The following is an 18914-nucleotide window of genomic DNA, read 5'->3' as shown; positions in this document are numbered from 1 at the left end:
CGTACAGCTCACTTTTTTTGCAATGTATAGGAACCAGCTGGGACTCCCCGCTTGTCTGGAAAGGTGTCCGGGACATGTACGCACATAGCATGTAGTTTAAAAACGTGTTTAATCACGTTTCTTGAATGATTCAAAATGAAATTTGAAAAATCAATAAAATGTAACTGTGACAGGTTAAACCACAAGCAAACACTACTGAAATATTCCAACTTTTCCATTTCATGGATAGACATTCAAAATTATCATTGAAAAATCAAGATAATGTAACTGTGAAAAGGTAAACCACTACCAAACACTACTGAAATATTCAATCTCGTGAATTTCAACTAAAGAAATTCAAAATGAACTTTGAAAAATCAAGAAAATGTAACTGTGACAAGGTAAACCACAACCAAACACTACTGAAATATTACAACTCTTTCATTTAAAAAAAAGAAAATCAAAATAAACTTTGAGAAATCTATATATTTTAACTGTTACAAGGTAAACCACAACCAAACACTACTGAAATATTCAAACTATTGCATTTAAACGAAATAAATTCAAAATGAACTTTGAAAAATAAGTAAAATATAACTGTGACAAGTAAAACCAGGGCCAAACACTACTTAAAGAGTCCAACTCTTTAATATAATTTAATTAAATTAACAATTAACATTTAGAAATAACTAAATTTACAATTTTACTAGTACTTCACCAGCCAAAAAAACCAGATAAATACCAAAGCGAGAAATTAAACTACAGAAATTAGCAATTAACTTTGAAAAAAATTGAGAATGTAACTGTGAGTACGTAATCCATAAGCAAACACAACTGAAATATTCCGACTCTTACATTTCAAATAATTAAATTAAGTTATATAAAATTAATATATATAATATGGTTGTTCGACAAGTTTACAAATAGCCAAAAACATAAGCAATTATCCAAATACTTATCTTAAACGAAAGAATTTCAAATGAACATTGAGAAATCAAGTGATAGTAGCGGTGAAAAGTTATAACATAACCATACACTTCTGAAATATTCCAACTCTTGAATTTCATAGAAAGAAATTCAAAATGAACTTTGTAAAATCAAGAAAATGTAACTGTGACACTGAAGTATTCCAACTCTTTCATTTTATCTAAAGAAATTAAAAATGAACTTTGAAAAATCAAGAAAATGTAACTGCGACAAGGTAAACCACAACCAAACACTACTGAAATATTCCAACTATTTCATTTCATTGAAAGAAATTCAAAATGAACTTTGAAAAATCAAGAAAATGTAACTGTGACAAGTTAAACCATAACCAAACAGTACTGAAATTAACAATGAACTTTGTAAAATCAAGGAAATGGATCTGTGACAAGCTAAACCACAACAAAACACTGCTGAAATATTCCAACTCTTGCATTTCAGCGAAAGAAATTTAAAATGAACTTTGAAAAATCAAGAAAATGTAACTGTGACAAGGTAAACCACAACCAAACTCTACTGAAATATTCCAACTCTTGCATTTCAACGAAAGAAATTCAAAATGAACTTTGAAAAATCAAGAAAATGTAACTGTGACAAGGTAAACCACAACCAAACACTACTGAACTATTCCAACTCTTGCATTTCAGAGAAATAAATTAAAAATTAACATTGAAATAATCAAGAAAATGTAACTGTGACAAGGTAAACCACAACCAAACACTACTTAAATATTCCAACTATTCCATTTCAACGAAAGAAATTCAAAATTAAATTTGAAAAATCAAGAAAATGTAAAATCAAGAAAATGTAACTGTGACAAGGTAAACCACAATCAAACACTACTGAAATATTCCAACTATTGCATTCCAACGAAAGAAATTAAAAATGAACTTTTAAAAATAAAGAAAATGTAACTGTGACAAGGTAAACCACAACCAAACACTACTGAAATATTCCAACTCTTGCATTTCAAAGAAACAAATTCAAAATTAACTTTTAAAAATCAATAATATTTAATTGTGACAAGGTAAAACACAACCAAACATTACTGAAATATTCCAACTCTTGCATTTAATCTAAAGAAATTCAAAATGAACATTGAAAATTCAAGAGAATGTAATTGTGACAAGGTAAAACATAGACAAACACTACTGAAATATTCCAACTCTTGCATTTCAACAAAATAAATACAAAGAGAACTTTGAAAAAATCAATAAAATTTGAAATTGTAAATTAAAAAAAAAAAAAATAAAACAATAAAAAATAAAAAAAAATAAATTAAAATAAATAAAATATAAAAGTAAATTTAAAAAATCAAGAAAATTTAACTGTGACAAGTTAAACCACAACAAAACACTACTGAAATATTCCAACTCTTTAATTTCAACGAAATAAATTCAAAATTAAATTTTAAAAATCAAGAAAATTTAAATATGACGATGTAAACAACAACAAAACACTACTGAAATATTATAACTCTTTCATTTCAAATAAAGAAATCCAAAATGAACTTTTAAAAATCAATAAAATTTAAATTTTTAAATTTAACCGACGACCGATCACTAATTAAATATTACAACTAGTGCATTTCATAGAAAGAAATTCAAAATGAACTTTTAAAAATAAAGAAAATGCAACTGTGACAAGGTAAACCACAACCAAACACTACTGAAATATTCCAAATCTTGCATTTCATCGACAGAAATTCAATATTAACTTTTAATAATAAATAAAATGTTAATCTGAAACTTTTAACAATTAAGTAACTCTTCTTATCTATTAATACTATTGAATTTAATAGAAAGAAATAAAAATTGAACATTTTAATTTAAATTTACTTGAACATAGACTAGTTAAATTGCTGCAAAAAACTAGTGATAAAATCCATATATATCAATGACACGTAAGAAATTTAAAATGAAGTTTATAAATTAAAGAAAATGTAGAAGTTAAAATTTCATCACCAACACGAAAAACCATTCAACTTAATCCTATAGCTTTTCAACAAAAGAAATTCTACATGAACTTTGAAAAATCAAGAAAATGTAACTGTGACAAGGTAAACCACAAACAAACACTACTGAAATATTCCAACTCTTGCATTTCAACGAAAGAAATTAAAAATGATCTTTGAAAAATCATGAAAATGTAAGTGTAACAAGGTAAACCACAACCAAACACTACTGAAATATTCCAACTCTTGCATTTCAGCGAATGAAATTCAAAATGAACTTTGAAAAATCAAGAAAATGTAACTGTGACAAGGTAAACCACAACCAAACACTACTGAAATATTACAACTCTTGCGTTTCATCGAAAGAAATTCAAAATGAACTTTGCAAAATCATGAAAATGTAACTGTGACAAGGTAAAACTGAGTCTCTCAATCCCCGTAAAGCTCTTTTAAAAGATACAAAAACTACTTATTTAACACAACAAATTTCGTTTTTAATGACCACCAAGTAAAGAAAAAACCACACGGAATCAGTAAAATGAGTCTATCAAACCCCTTAAAGCTCTTTTAAAATATAAAAAAAATAATTATTTAACACAAAAATTTTGTTTTTAATGACCACCAAGTAAAGAAAAACTACTCGGAATTCGGCAACTGAGTCTCTCAAACCCCTTAAAGCTCTTTTAAAAGATACAAAAACTACTTATTTAACACAAAAATTTCGTTTTTAATGACCATCAAGTAAATAAAAACCACACGGAATCCGGCAACTGAGTCTCTCAATACCCTTAAAGCTCTTTTAAAAGATACAAAAACTACTTATTTAACACAAAAATTTAGTTTTTAATGACCACCAAGTAAAGTAAAACCACACGGAATCCGGAAACTGAGTCTCTCAATCCCCTTAAAGCTCTTTTAAAAGATACAAAAACTACTTATTTAACCCACATAATTTGTTTTTAATGCCCATCACGTAAAGAAAAATCACACAGAATCCGGCAACTGAGTCTCTCAATCCCTTTAAAGCTCTTTAAAATGATACAATAACTACTAATTTAACACACTAATGTCGTTTTTAATGACCAGCAAGAAAAGAAAAAACACACGGACTTAGGCAACTGAGTCTCTCAAACCATGTAAAGATCTTTTAAAAGATACAAAAACTACTTATTTAACAAAAAAATTTCGTTTTTAATGACCATCAAGTATATAAAAACCATACGGAATTAGGCAACTGAGTCTCTCAATCCCCTTAAAGCTCTTTTAAAAGATACAAAAACTACTTATTTAACACAGAAATTTCGTTTTTAATCACCATCAATTAAAGAAAAACCACATGGAATCAGGCAACTGAGTCTCTCAATCCCCGTAAAGCTCTTTTTAAAGATACAAAAACTGCATAGTTAACACAAAAACTTCGTTTTTAATGACCACCAAGTAAAGAAAAACCACAAGGATTCAGGCACCTGAGTCTCTCAAACCCCTTAACGCTCTTTTAAAATATACAAAAACTGCCACAAAAATTTCTTTTTTAATTACAATCAATTAAATAAAAACCACACGGAATCAGGCAACAGAGTCTCTCAAACCCCTTAAAGCTATTTTAAAAGATACAAAAAACTACTTATTTAACATAAAAAATTCATTTTTAATCACCACCAAGTGAAGGAAAATCACACGGAATTAGGCATGTTAGTCTCTCAAACCCTGTAAAACTCTTTTAAAAGATACAAAAAAAGAACAACAAGTTCAGAAATTTAAAATGTAATCAAGATAAAGAGACTCTCAATAAACGAAAAGATCTTTTAAAAGATACAAAAACTACTTATTTAACATAAAAATTTCGTTTTTAATGACCATCAAGTAAAAAAAAAACACACGGAATTATGCGACTGAGTCTCTCCATCCCCTTCATGATCATTAAAAAGATAAAAAATCTACTTATTTAACAAAAAAATTTCGATTTTAATGACCATCAAGTAAAGAATAATCACACGGAATTAGGCAACTGAGTCTCTCAAACCCTGTAAAGCTCTTTTAAAAGATACAAAAACTACTTATTTAACACAAAAATTTAGTTTTTAATTAACATCAAGTAAAGAAAAAACACACGGAATTAGGAAACTGAGTCTCTCAAACCCCTTAAAGCTCTTTTAAAAGATAAAAAAACTACTTATTTAACACAAAAATTTCGTTTTTAATGACCATCAAGTAAAGGAAAAACACACGGAATTAGGCAACTGAGTCTCTCAAACCCCTTAAAGCTCTTTTAAAAGATAAAAAAACTACTTATTTAAAAAAAAAATTTCGTTTTTAATGACCATCAAGTAAAGAAAAATCACACGGAATTAGGCAACTGAGTCTCTCAACCCCCTTAAATCTCTTTTAAAAGATATAAAAACTACTTATTTTAACACAAAATACAAGCAAGCAAATAACATGGGAATTCCTATACACGCAAGCAAATAAATGAGTTATTTTTACGTCACAATGTTTCAACTTAAATTCATTCTAATTATAGCATCCCATTTCTCATACTTTAATTACCTGTTACTATTTCTTAACAATAGGAAGTTTAACATCACACGGAATTAGGCAACTGAGTCTCTCAAACCACTTAAAACTCTTTTAAAAGATATAAAAACTACTTATTTTAACACAAAATAAAAGCAAGCAAATAACATGGGAATTCCCATACACGCAAGCAAATAACTGAGTTATTTTTACGTCACAATGTTTCAACTTAAAATCATTCTAATTATATCATCCCATTTCTCATACTTTAATTACCTGTTACGCTTTCTTAACCATCGGAAGTTTAACCAACGTAAATTAAGTTATAGACAATACTGGTTTAATCTCTTGGCAAAGAGTGTAATGACCTGTTTACCTAACAGAAAAACCTGTTTGGTACGGGGGCCTCGTAGAATTCAAAAGATGGTATATACTTCCCGATCTTCTACGATCACTGGTTGGATATGATCACCCTTGGGAAAAAAATAAACAAAAAAAGAAATAAATAAACACGAATCCGTGATCTTTTTTCCGGTAAAAAATGCAAAATTCCACATTTTTGTGCATAGGAGCTTAAAACCACTATAGTAGGGTTCTCTGGTATTCCGAATCTGATGGAGTGATTTTCATTAAGATCACTTGATATTTTGGGGTTTTTACCCCTTTTTCAAAAATCAGCCCTTTTTAAATTTTTCCAGGCTCGTAGCTTTCGATCGATAGCATTAAATTGGAGGAATTTTACATATTTCGAATAAGCATCAAAATTGGATTCTTTTGATGGATCTATTGCATCAAGACTCTGTCTCTTAGAGTTTCGGTTACTATTGAGCTGCATCGCTCCTTACTTACAGTTCGTTACCATGAACTGTTTGGAAATTGTGAAAAAGAGCTTAAATATCTACAGTTTATAAATAGAAGGTACATTGGCTTAGAAGGTAAATTGCTATCGAATAAAAATTCCAGAGATTAAGTTTTCTGCTCTTCTCAGCAATCCTTCTTAAAATTGTATATCTTTAAGTTAGCAAATTTTAAAAGTGTCACGCACGGGATAGGGGCCTGTTCTTTTTTTAGATAACCTGAAAAACATCTCCCTGAAAAATTGAAATATAGTGGACTAAACATGGAACTTTTTCGTACTTTCTTCCACCCCTTCCCACTAAAGTTCAGACCCCTGTGCAAGGCCGTATCCAGGGGGGCTACTAGTTTTGAACCCTCCCCCAAAACTTTTGTCCGACTCGTAAGAAAGTAACGAAAATGCATATAAACAGATTTTTGTTTTTTTTTCAAAATTTATTTTGTACTCCCCCTCCCTCTAAGGAAAAAATTCTTTGCTCATGTGCACCCATGTTGCTTAATGTAGGAGCTTCTGAAGATTAAAGCCTTTATTCCACCCTCCAAACGAAAACTGTTAGCTAAGAATTATGTTTCTGCTGTCTAAGCAAAAATTGTGTATCAGAAAATTTCACTAACAAATGGAACCATTGACGGAGAAAATTGTTGGAGAATTTGAAGTGTAATGTTCAAAAACCTGATAATATAAAAAAAGTAGAATGACTAGTTTCCATGCTTACATCATTGACAAGGAGTTCTGGACAAATCGAAGACGAAACTTTATCCAAAAAATCGGAGATAAAAACTTTTTCGGTTATTCTCACTTGACAGCTGTACTCATCCATTAGTTTTGGCTTCCCTCTTGGCCCACCAAACATCCCCTAAATTTTCAAGCCTCAGTTCCAAACTTGTATTTTTTTTAATTTTCTGCCCATCCATTACCAATATTAGCAACCAATTCTGTTTCCGCATCCTGACAAAAACTTTTAGCTAACAATTAGATGGGGTAAAAAACCTTAAATTTACTTATTTAAGAGTTGCAAGATACGAATGAAGCTCATTCGCTTTTGTTTGTTTTATGATGGTGTTATGGTGTTATATGGTGATAAAGCACCATAGAAAATTAGTCTAGAATAAAACTATTTAAACTGATTTTGTGAAGTTTTGTGGCAAGACTTGGGCTCCCTTTAGTTCTGTTTTAATAAATAAATAATCTATGTCTTTGCTGCTTCTATTGTCCAGTCAAATTCTAAAGACTCGTATCTCAACTATTTTTTAAACGGTTCATTTTTTTTATAATTCTGCTATCTAAAAGAGTAAATACCTGGGTGACTCAGGTGCCCAGTCGATTTACTCCGAAAGAACGAGTAGATGTGGCCAAAGCGATACGTTGCTGGCTTTGATTATAACGTGCCGATTTAAATATCCATTCTGCTCGAAATGTTAAAAAGGGTAAATAAATATGCCTTGTAAGGAGGGGAAAAACCTGTGCAGCCCCAGGGGAAAGAGTTGAAAATAATTCAAATATTTATTCTTCACTGATGCATTAGTAGAAAAAAAGTGGATGTCCTGCGAGTTGTTGAACCCCGAATCATTCACGGACTTAAAATCTGTAAGACTCGAGATGCAAATTGTGGCTCTACCTTCATCACCGAACTGCTTTCAGCCGCAAAATGACCAAAATGCTCCTTGTTTACACCAGAGTAATACAACGGACGTTCTAGGCTTAGAGCAAAAACGAGCTAAGTCCTAATTCCGTGCAAAAACATACAAGTCCGGTGGACATTGTCCGTCACGCGTCAACCCAAAACCAATCCAATCTTTCATCCCTTAATTATATGACTATCTACCTTAGTTCTGCCCTAGCAATGACTTATGGACGGATGATAGATAAGCTTATCTATCAACAAATGAAATGACATCATTTTTATACAATCCCCAAAAGGGCTTGTCCCAGATTTGCCTCTCACTCACTCACTTGGACTATTGTCCCAATCCTTTAAGAATGACTCCTTCATCACAAACGCCGTTTAATTAGAATAAATAACTCTTTTAAAAGTATTAAAAAAAACTTTAGCGTAAAGAGTGAGGTATTGATGAGGGGGCGACCCCCCTCGTACTAGTAATAATTTCTGCTGGTTTTAAGTTTTAAAGCTGCTCTTTACTTCCAGTTGAAAAAACTTTTTTTATTTAATTTCTGATTGTTTTTTTTTAAATAATTCTGGGAAATCTGGCTCCCCCTCCAAGAATAATTCCTCTATGGAAAGATCATCCCACGTAAATATGAGCGTGGGGGGACTAGCTGCCCTCCAATATTATTGATTGCGCAGAAATGGCACTATAACTTTTGATTTCAGTTCAAATGAGCCCTCTCCCGATCTTCTACGATCACTGGTTGGGTATTATCACCTTTGGGAAAAAAATAAACAAAAAAAGAAATAAATAAACACGAATCCGTGATCTTTTTTCCGGCAAAAAATGCAAAATTCCACATTTTTGTGCATAGGAGCTTAAAACCTCTACAGTAGGGTTCTCTGGTATTCCGAATCTGATGGAGTGATTTTCATTAAGATCACTTGATATTTTGGGGTTTTTACCCCTTTTTCAAAAATCAGCCCTTTTTAAATTTTTCCAGGCTCGTAGCTTTCGATCGATAGCATTAAATTGGAGGAATTTTACATATTTCGAATAAGCATCAAAATTGGATTCTTTTGATGGATCTATTGCATCAAGACTCTGTCTCTTAGAGTTTCGGTTACTATTGAGCTGCATCGCTCCTTACTTACAGTTCGTTACCATGAACTGTTTGGAAATTGTGAAAAAGAGCTTAAATATCTACAGTTTATAAATAGAAGGTACATTGGCTTAGAAGGTAAATTGCTATCGAATAAAAATTCCAGAGATTAAGTTTTCTGCTCTTCTCAGCAATCCTTCTTAAAATTGTATATCTTTAAGTTAGCAAATTTTAAAAGTGTCACGCACGGGATAGGGGCCTGTTCTTTTTTGAGATAACCTGAAAAACATCTCCCTGAAAAATTGAAATATAGTGGACTAAACATGGAACTTTTTCGTACTTTCTTCCACCCCTTCCCACTAAAGTTCAGACCCCTGTGCAAGGCCGTATCCAGGGGGGCTACTAGTTTTGAACCCTCCCCCAAAACTTTTGTCCGACTCGTAAGAAAGTAACGAAAATGCATATAAACAGATTTTTGTTTTTTTTTCAAAATTTATTTTGTACTCCCCCTCCCTCTAAGGAAAAAATTCTTTGCTCATGTGCACCCATGTTGCTTAATGTAGGAGCTTCTGAAGATTAAAGCCTTTATTCCACCCTCCAAACGAAAACTGTTAGCTAAGAATTATGTTTCTGCTGTCTAAGCAAAAATTGTGTATCAGAAAATTTCACTAACAAATGGAACCATTGACGGAGAAAATTGTTGGAGAATTTGAAGTGTAATGTTCAAAAACCTGATAATATAAAAAAAGCAGAATGACTAGTTTCCATGCTTACATCATTGACAAGGAGTTCTGGACAAATCGAAGACGAAACTTTATCCAAAAAATCGGAGATAAAAACTTTTTCGGTTATTCTCACTTGACAGCTGTACTCATCCATTAGTTTTGGCTTCCCTCTTGGCCCACCAAACATCCCCTAAATTTTCAAGCCTCAGTTCCAAACTTGTATTTTTTTTAATTTTCTGCCCATTCATTACCAATATTAGCAACCAATTCTGTTTCCGCATCCTGACAAAAACTTTTAGCTAACAATTAGATGGGGTAAAAAACCTTAAATTTACTTATTTAAGAGTTGCAAGATACGAATGAAGCTCATTCGCTTTTGTTTGTTTTATGATGGTGTTATGGTGTTTTATGGTGATAAAGCACAATAGAAAATTAGTCTAGAATAAAACTATTTAAACTGATTTTGTGAAGTTTTGTGGCAAGACTTGGGCTCCCTTTAGTTCTGTTTTAATAAATAAATAATCTATGTCTTTGCTGCTTCTATTGTCCAGTCAAATTCTAAAGACTCGTATCTCAACTATTTTTTAAACGGTTCATTTTTTTTATAATTCTGCTATCTAAAAGAGTAAATACCTGGGTGACTCAGGTGCCCAGTCGATTTACTCCGAAAGAACGAGTAGATGTGGCCAAAGCGATACGTTGCTGGCTTTGATTATAACGTGCCGATTTAAATATCCATTCTGCTCGAAATGTTAAAAAGGGTAAATAAATATGCCTTGTAAGGAGGGGAAAAACCTGTGCAGCCCCAGGGGAAAGAGTTGAAAATAATTCAAATATTTATTCTTCACTGATGCATTAGTAGAAAAAAAGTGGATGTCCTGCGAGTTGTTGAACCCCGAATCATTCACGGACTTAAAATCTGTAAGACTCGAGATGCAAATTGTGGCTCTACCTTCATCACCGAACTGCTTTCAGCCGCAAAATGACCAAAATGCTGATTGTTTACACCAGAGTAATACAACGGACGTTCTAGGCTTAGAGCAAAAACGAGCTAAGTCCTAATTCCGTGCAAAAACATACAAGTCCGGTGGACATTGTCCGTCACGCGTCAACCCAAAACCAATCCAATCTTTCATCCCTTAATTATATGACTATCTACCTTAGTTCTGCCCTAGCAATGACTTATGGACGGATGATAGATAAGCTTATCTATCAACAAATGAAATGACATCATTTTTATACAATCCCCAAAAGGGCTTGTCCCAGATTTGCCTCTCACTCACTCACTTGGACTATCTGTCTTGGCTTTTTCTACAATTAGCCATGGCTTGATGCATGCCCGAAACTGCTTGATTTTAATTCCTGAATCGGAGCAAAAATAAGCCAAATTGACCCGAAACAAAAATGGGCTAACTTCTGACTCGGTGCAAAATCAAACTAAATCTAAGCTGTGGGTGACGAGGTGCACAAACGACTTACATCCTGACCAAGTAAAAAAATGGTGTATTTCTAATTCAGTAAAAACGAGTCAAGTCCAGATTCAGTGCAAAACGAACCGTCCTGAATCGGTGTAGAGATGGGCTTAGTCCTACCCCGCTATTAACTTTATTAGCATGTAGATGGGTAGGCAGCTTCCTTATAAGTGTTCCGTAAGCGCTTCTAATCTGACAACTTAAACGTTCAAGAGGCACGGAACGAGTAATTTTCAGGTCTACCAAAATCGGCAAGCCTAGATAACGCATAGAAGACAAGAATTCTATAAAACTATTACCTAGCACAAGACTTTGTGGGCTATCACAACGATTTCCAGAAATCTCGCTACTTCGCTCTTTCTCGCATTGAACTTAAGGCCTATATTAGCATATTTTTTATATATGCCATTATTTTAATATATACTAATTTATTTTTTTATAAGCATATTTTTTACTCAAAATTTATATTTTTCTTCAATTAGGGATAACGACCTACTCAAATTTAGAATGTCATCCACATAGTTTAATAACGATAATCCAAACAGCGGAAAATAAAATTGTCAAGAGCTTCACTTGTGCAGATACAAAGCTATTATTATAAAGGGGTAGCAAATAAATCACTCCCTGACAAATACCCCTTTTCACCAAAGCATTTACTTTTGAAATAAAAGTTCCATTAGCAAAACTGAAACTTATTAGACAAGTACCTTGGGTCATTAAGACACATACAAATAAATAATTTGCTGATATATGAGTAATTCTACTAATCTTTGTAGAAAAGTACTCAGGTCCGCTTAAAACTTATGGTGCAAAGCTTTGTGCCAGGGGCAGAGTAGAGCTGAATTTTCAGAGGCAAGAAACTTCTTGCAAATTCCAGCCTATTTATTTTTGCCCAGAAATTACCTCTAGGTATTAAAATCTTTACAGATTTTTTTTTGAACGTGGAAGAATAAAATAAAAACAAATAATGTTCCATTGTCCAATGCAATTAATTACTAAATGTGATAAAAACACATATATTTCCTGCTTGACTTGCAGGGGAAAGGAAGGGAACGTGAATTATAAAACACAATTCTGTTAGGAAAAGGACCACAAATTTAGCTTAAAATAATGGATACTTACTAACATTTCCAAAAGTTTTGTTGGAAATATCCACAAAATCCATCAAATCATAATGAAAGGAAATAGAAACGAGGCGAAGGTGATAAGGACTGACGTTGTGTTGTTAAAAACAAACCCCTGGTCAAAAATCCTTCGAAATAACTTTCACTGTGAATAATAAAGAAATTGAATGCAAAACAGATATAAAATAATACTGTCTTCTCATTAGCCTTGGCAAGACTGCGTCACTGCGCGTGTCCTGCCACCGGTATGACGTCACTGGTTTCCTTAAACGCCATACCAAGTAGTCGGGGCTACAAGTTTTGCTCCGCCTACATCTCTTCTTGCTAACCAATAGGATGTGCAATTACAAACTTAGTTAAGGAAGCATAATTTTCACAATCGATTTCACAAGTTCCTGTATAGACAAGGTCTAAATTGGGCCTATAGCTAAAGAGTTGCTTTTGCAGAAATTTCGTCTGTTTTAATCGATTTTGATGGAGTTGCGTCCGACTATATTTTGGTGGTTTAATTTATTTTTTTTAGTCAGCATAAGATCTCTCAGAATTACAATATTCGAACAAACTCTGAAAAAGAGAGAGTTATTTTCTCCAGTTATAACCTCAGTTGCTGTTGACCGGTTCAATTATTTTTTTTATTTCTTTGACGTTTCTTATTGTTACCATGCTAGATTTGAAACGGTACTTACGTGGTATATCCACACACCAAAGAAGTGAAGTTCGGTTAATACTATTGAAATATACGAAGATATGATGAAAATATAATACTTTAGAAACAAAAATATGGAAACTACAACAGAGAATTATGGAAAGCAGGCCGCCCAGAACGCGTATTAAATACCTAACCACCTCTATGTATTAAATATTTAATTAAAATATACCTGCACAGTACTTTATCTCGTTCGGGCTAAGCTGATCATCTCCAAGTGGACAGAGAAAACCACTAGCAGATCCAGTGGGGCCAGGGGGACCACTGGATCCACTATATATATATATATATATATATATATATATATATATATATATATATATATATATATATATATATATATATATATATATATATATATATATATATATATATATATATATGTATATATATTACTGCGAGTCCCCCCATGGACCCGTAACACATATCTGATGAGGAAATAGAATTTGTCTGATCCATGTGCTAAGCTATGTGAGCTTTATGATTAAATGTCCAATAAGCAAACTGGCCATGAATGGTAAAATATCAATTTTTAATATCTAGGACTAATGTTTGTTATTGCTTTTGAGTGTCGATTTTCCTTTCTTTTCTTTGTTTTAATTGTACTCCATCATTTTCCTTTTTGTACGAGGGGTTATAGATATACACATACATACACACATAAAAATCAAAATGCAATTTAAGTTTTCAGGAAAATAATTCCTCGATCTAAGGAAATTGTGAGCTAAGGAAATTTGTGATACATAATTTATATTACAATTTTTAAAAAGACTCTTATTTTTGCCATTCTTTTGTATTTTAAGAATAGATTCGCTGCGTATGTATAAAAAAAAATCAATTAGCTAAACACAATTATAAATTTTAGATATTTACTTAGTTTAAAGTAAATGTTCGTTCTCGTTTTTGTTTTTAAAAAGTTTAAAGTGTTCGTTATTTGACTTAGTTGTTTGCTGTATTTTAAGTTCGTTTTATGTTCTGTTTCTACATTCATAAGTAATTTACGGTTTGATTTAATGTTTGATGTATTATAAAAGCTAATTTATGCATGATTTGATTTTCAAGATTGGTCTTTAGTTACGTGAGAAACAGTTTTTTTTTTAAATATTAATGCAGGACAAAGGCTGTATACTAAATTGTCCTTGAATTCAGGCTAAACTTTTATTTAGACTTAACTACTATGATTATTATATTACTGCCAGAAGAACTTTTTTCGATATTTTTTAAAATCAATTGAAAAAAGCTAATTACCCTTAACTTGAAGGACGCGAAGAAGGAAAAAGAGAAAAATCTTTAGAAGCAAGCAGGGGTTACATCCAATGAACACCGAATAGAAGGGAGGGGACAGAGCATCACACGATCCTCCAGGAAAAACAGGGGCATAAGCACCTGCCCTAATCTATCAAGGCGGGGGAAGACTGAAAAAAAGGGATTTAAAATCAGCTTGTTTAGCCATACTTTTTTATTACGTGAACTATTGCAATTTGTTGCTTTGAAAGTATTTCTTGTGAAAATGTCTATTAGTTTATAACACAAATTAATCTGAGTCAAACACAAACATTACCCTTCGATTTCCCCCTGAAAGTCTCTGTATTTCACCATTGCACCTACCTCTAGTATTTAGCCTCTTCCTTTCTACGTCCTTTTGTTGTTTTTTTAGGGGGGGGGGGCTAAAAGTATATTCACCTTTCTTTAATTTGTTGTTATGACCAACAACACACGTAGGTAGCTAAATTTCTACTTTAAAAAAGTAGCACGATTCACGACAATGTAGGGGGAGGAGTTTTATCGAGTTTTTTTTAATGAAAATACAAAATAGAAAGGTGTTTTTCAAAATCTAGGAGGCAGCTTCCTACTACCTCTCTCAATTGGTGACCCTTCTCTGCTAGAAAACCAAATAAGTAATGAATTTAATATTTCATAGAAAAACCTTTCACCCAAAATGTTGTAAGCAGTTTTTCTAAACCCCGGGAGAAGGGCAAGTTCCGAATCTTTTCGTTTAAGGTACCCTTGCTGGAAAATTTTTTGACTTAGAATATGTAAGTTATATTAATCTACGAAAAATTAACTTATATATAAGTTTTAAAGGTATAGTTTTGTTAAAAGTAGTTGCACTAGGAGTAGCTGTAGCAGGAGTAGCAGTCGTATGTATCGCCGTGGCAGGAATACTCCTGGTCCGAATAGTCGGCGCAGAAATATTTTTTATAGAGAATAGTCGGAGTCAAAAAGTTTTGAATCTGGTTTTCGATTTACCAACAACAATATGTATTCTGGAAAGTTTGTTTTTTATTTGGTAAAGCACCGTTAAAAAAAGAAAAGAAAATCACCATAATAATCAAGATTACTGGAAATCACTAATGAAATTAGATTCAGTGTTAAATGTATAATAATATTTATTCCTGGACTCTCAGCATTTTTTTTTTTCAATGTTATAATCATAAGAGTTATCATCATTTTAATATCTGTTCTGTTTGGGATTAATTTGTTCATCTACAGCACTATTTGTTTTCTTTTTGGTTGATGCTGTTCTTTGTTTTTTATTCTATATTGATTTGGGTTTCATTTATTTACTGATATTAATTTCTATTCTTTGTCAAACCTGAATTATTATGTAATTTAATATCTGCTTGTCTTAGGTTTTAATATGCCTCTTTACTTTTTTCGAAAAACTTCTTTTGGAAAATTTTTTATTTAATTTATGTTCTTTTTTAATTGACACAGTTTTATTATTTTTATTTTTCCCAGTACTGCTTAAGACTTAAAAATTTTTGATTTTTCTTTAAATTTTTGGCACAATTTTAATATTCAAATAATCGATCAATCATTTTATTCGTAGTAAAAAGATCTTCTGCAAGAACTAAATGGTTATTTGATCTATGAAGCTTCACTTGTTCAGTCAAAAATTCTGATTAGAAGTAGTTTTGTGCCATAATTTTTTAATAATAGTTTGTTATGGAACTTCAGGTGGATTGGGATGGGGATTATTATTCATATAAATTACAAATATTCGTAATTTTGGTCTTCTATAGGGCTGAAGCATAACTGGACCCCACCCTATAGACATCATTGAATGTCTTAACTCACGTGTCTTAACACGTTTCTTAACTCGTTTGTTAAGATTGATAAGCGAAAAAAAGACGTAACGAATGAACACCAGATTTGTTTCTTTAATTTGTTGGTTAAATTTGTTCCGAAATTTTAATTGAGGTATTATAAGCAGATTACAAAAAAAAAATCGGAAAATCCGTCAAGGAATTGATATAATCATGTCTTTCTTCAATTTCTTGTCCTCACTAATATAAGGTTTCTTGGTCCAGTCTTACTTTAAAATTTCGCACTGAGCAGAGAAAAACCATGTTTGGCTTAGCCTATTTTGGAGTTTCAAGAATCGATAAGCCCATTTCTTTTAAATTTATATTTGTTTCTGGTTGGTTTGGCCCATTATACATGTTCAGTAAGCAACTGGCCGATAAAAGAAAAGAACAAATTGGGCTTATTTTCGGTTGTCATAAATCAGTGCAGTTTTTTTCATATAATTATTGTCTTCATGGAGGTATCTTTGTATCTGTTTACAAATCCGACAAGTCTAAACCTGTCCAAAATACTTACGAATGTTATTTCAGCCGCGTTATTTGAAATTGAATGTTTTTGATCATTCCAGGCGAAAGGACAGAGAGATTCACCGCGTACAAAAACGAGCTGTAAATTTTATCTCTTTAATCGGCATTTACCCGTGCAGCCATTTAAACATTTGCGTCTCAATTACTTGGAACAATCTGTCTTGTCTTGGCTTTTCTCTTTCTATCTACAATTAGCCATGTCTAGATGCAACCTACTGAGAAATACTTGATAACTTCAACTTCAAGCCGATTAGAGAGATAAAATTTACAGCTCGTTTTTGTACGTGGTGAATCTGTCTGTCCTTTCGCCTGGAAGGATAAAAAACATTCAATTTCAAATAACGCGGCTGAAAAAAACAAAACAATTACAGGTCCTAGCTGATTGGATAAAAAGTATTTGGTCCATTTTCAGGTGACACAACTATTCTACAAGTTTTTCTTTGTATGAGGGCCCTCTTGAACAAATAGCTTGCGAACGTAAGTTCTAAAATTAAAAAAGAAAAAAGAGTTGTTGGTGCTTTTTTTTGAGGAGCCAGTATAGGCTACAGGAGACGAAAATGTTTTTGCATTCTTATCTCTTTCCCTAAACATAATTTTGAATTTTGACCTGGGTTGACAGAGTCTTTCAACCTACATCTCCTTCTCCCCTTTACAAGTCAAAATCTGAAGTCTAATACGCTCCCCAACTCCCTCTGGAAGTTTCGAAACTTCCAAGCCTTTTTTGAGATATTGTTGTTACTCCATTTTCATAATCTGGGTACATATAGTTAGTTTCAATCTAGATAGTTGCTTCACCGTGAACAGATTTTAGTCCCACATGGGCTCAAAGTGCCAAAACCTTTAGGTAAATATGAGACAGCACAGCACCAGCGCTTCTCTGCTTTTTCCTCCAAGCCAACATTGAAGGTCCTTCCCAATAAAAAAACCTTAAAATTTTAGAACTGATCTCCCAGGCCGTTCCCAAGATATTACTGATATGGTATTTTCATAACGTGTCAAAACATAGTGTCTTTTGATTTGGCTTTCTGTTTACACGTAAATGTACTGCCATGGGAGCTTAATGTCCAACTATATTTAGGTAGATCAGTGGCATAACATTTTTAGACACCCTCCCCTACCCCAACAACAAAATTTTAATTCTCTCTGCCCCTCCCATTTGCCACTCCTCCACTACTTGGAGTCTTTTGATCCATCCCCCCAGCCGTTCCCAAGATATTGCAGATATGGTTTTTTGATAATATGGAGGCACATAGTGTCTTTTGATTTAGTTCTACACTCTCCAGCTAATGCATAGTTCAACATACACTTGACCACCTCATAATCATTTGAAAGTTTCAACTTGATTCAACAAGTCCCTCTTAAGATATTACACATACCCGATTTTCATAGCCTGGAAACACATAGTGTCCTTTGATTTACCTCGTTGCTTAAACGTGAGTAAATTTTGATTCTCATAGGGGTTTATAGCGAAAAAACATTTGGTGGATCAGAGACACAAATTGTTTAGACCCTTCCTCCCTTCTTAAGACTGAATGTGAAGATCCACCCCCCCCCCCTCCCCTCTTCCTTTCATTAATAGTACCAAAGAGTTTCAGCTTCATCCCTCTTGGCGTTCCCGATATATTGCAAAAATTCTATTTCAACGAACTGGATACCCACAGTGTCTTTCAATATACCCCCTTCCTTCTCATTAAATTCAAGATTTAAGAACCCCATTTGACTCTCCCTCAACACGCTGAAAGTTTCAATTCGATCCTCCAAGTCATTCTCAATTCATTGAAGACAGTCTGTCTTGGCTTTACTCTAATTAGGTTTTCAAGTCTTTTCCACTTTGACTAAATTTTTCATTTTGACCGGACTAGGTATCTTGGCCTAGTGAACGCTCCTAAAGGAATCCTAGCTGGTCGGACAAACATGAAAATATGTGGCTGCCTTTTCTACTAACAAATATATCTGTCAATAATGGTTAATTTGTATAATTTAAGGCTGTTGCCCTGGGAGTGTTGTTGACCCTTGAGGCTTACTACGCCTTTTGGTAATGTTAAAAAATGGATATCTCAAAATTTTGATCCCACATCAATGGAGTAATGGTGAGGGCTGGGTAGTCAAAAAAGGCACAGGAGGGAGGCTGATTTCTGATAACCCCTTTCAGCCCTCAAAAAGGGCACTAAACCTTTCAATTTCAAATCCAATGAGCCATCTCCCAAGTGTCTACTTCCATTCAGAGTGGCCAGGAATAATTATTTGTGGGCCATGTTTAGGCTCTTTGTTGGA

The 18914-nt window shown here is 32.9% G+C and overlaps 1 protein-coding gene across 3 annotated transcripts in view; it reads right to left on the bottom strand.

The window, feature by feature from the left end:
* LOC148943543 (uncharacterized) overlaps positions 1–12446 on the bottom strand; it is an 80238-nt gene extending 67792 nt beyond the window's left edge. For 2 of the 3 annotated variants that reach the window (XM_089101519.1, XM_089101517.1), the window contains exon 1: positions 12320–12444. In XM_089101519.1, coding sequence (XP_088957645.1) covers positions 12320–12358 — 39 coding nt within the window. In that variant the 5' untranslated portion in view covers positions 12359–12444. Of the gene's footprint in view, positions 1–12315 lie in introns of all 3 variants that reach the window. The other variant, XM_089101518.1, reaches the window with a different exon arrangement.
* Positions 12447–18914: the final 6468 nt, after the last annotated feature.

This window comes from Artemia sp. Qi Xiang Cuo, chromosome 15 (genome assembly GCF_049724085.1).
Source record: "Artemia sp. Qi Xiang Cuo chromosome 15, ASM4972408v1, whole genome shotgun sequence".
NCBI classification, from domain to species: domain Eukaryota; kingdom Metazoa; phylum Arthropoda; class Branchiopoda; order Anostraca; family Artemiidae; genus Artemia; species Artemia sp. Qi Xiang Cuo.
This window is presented reverse-complemented; position numbering and strand designations above follow the sequence as displayed.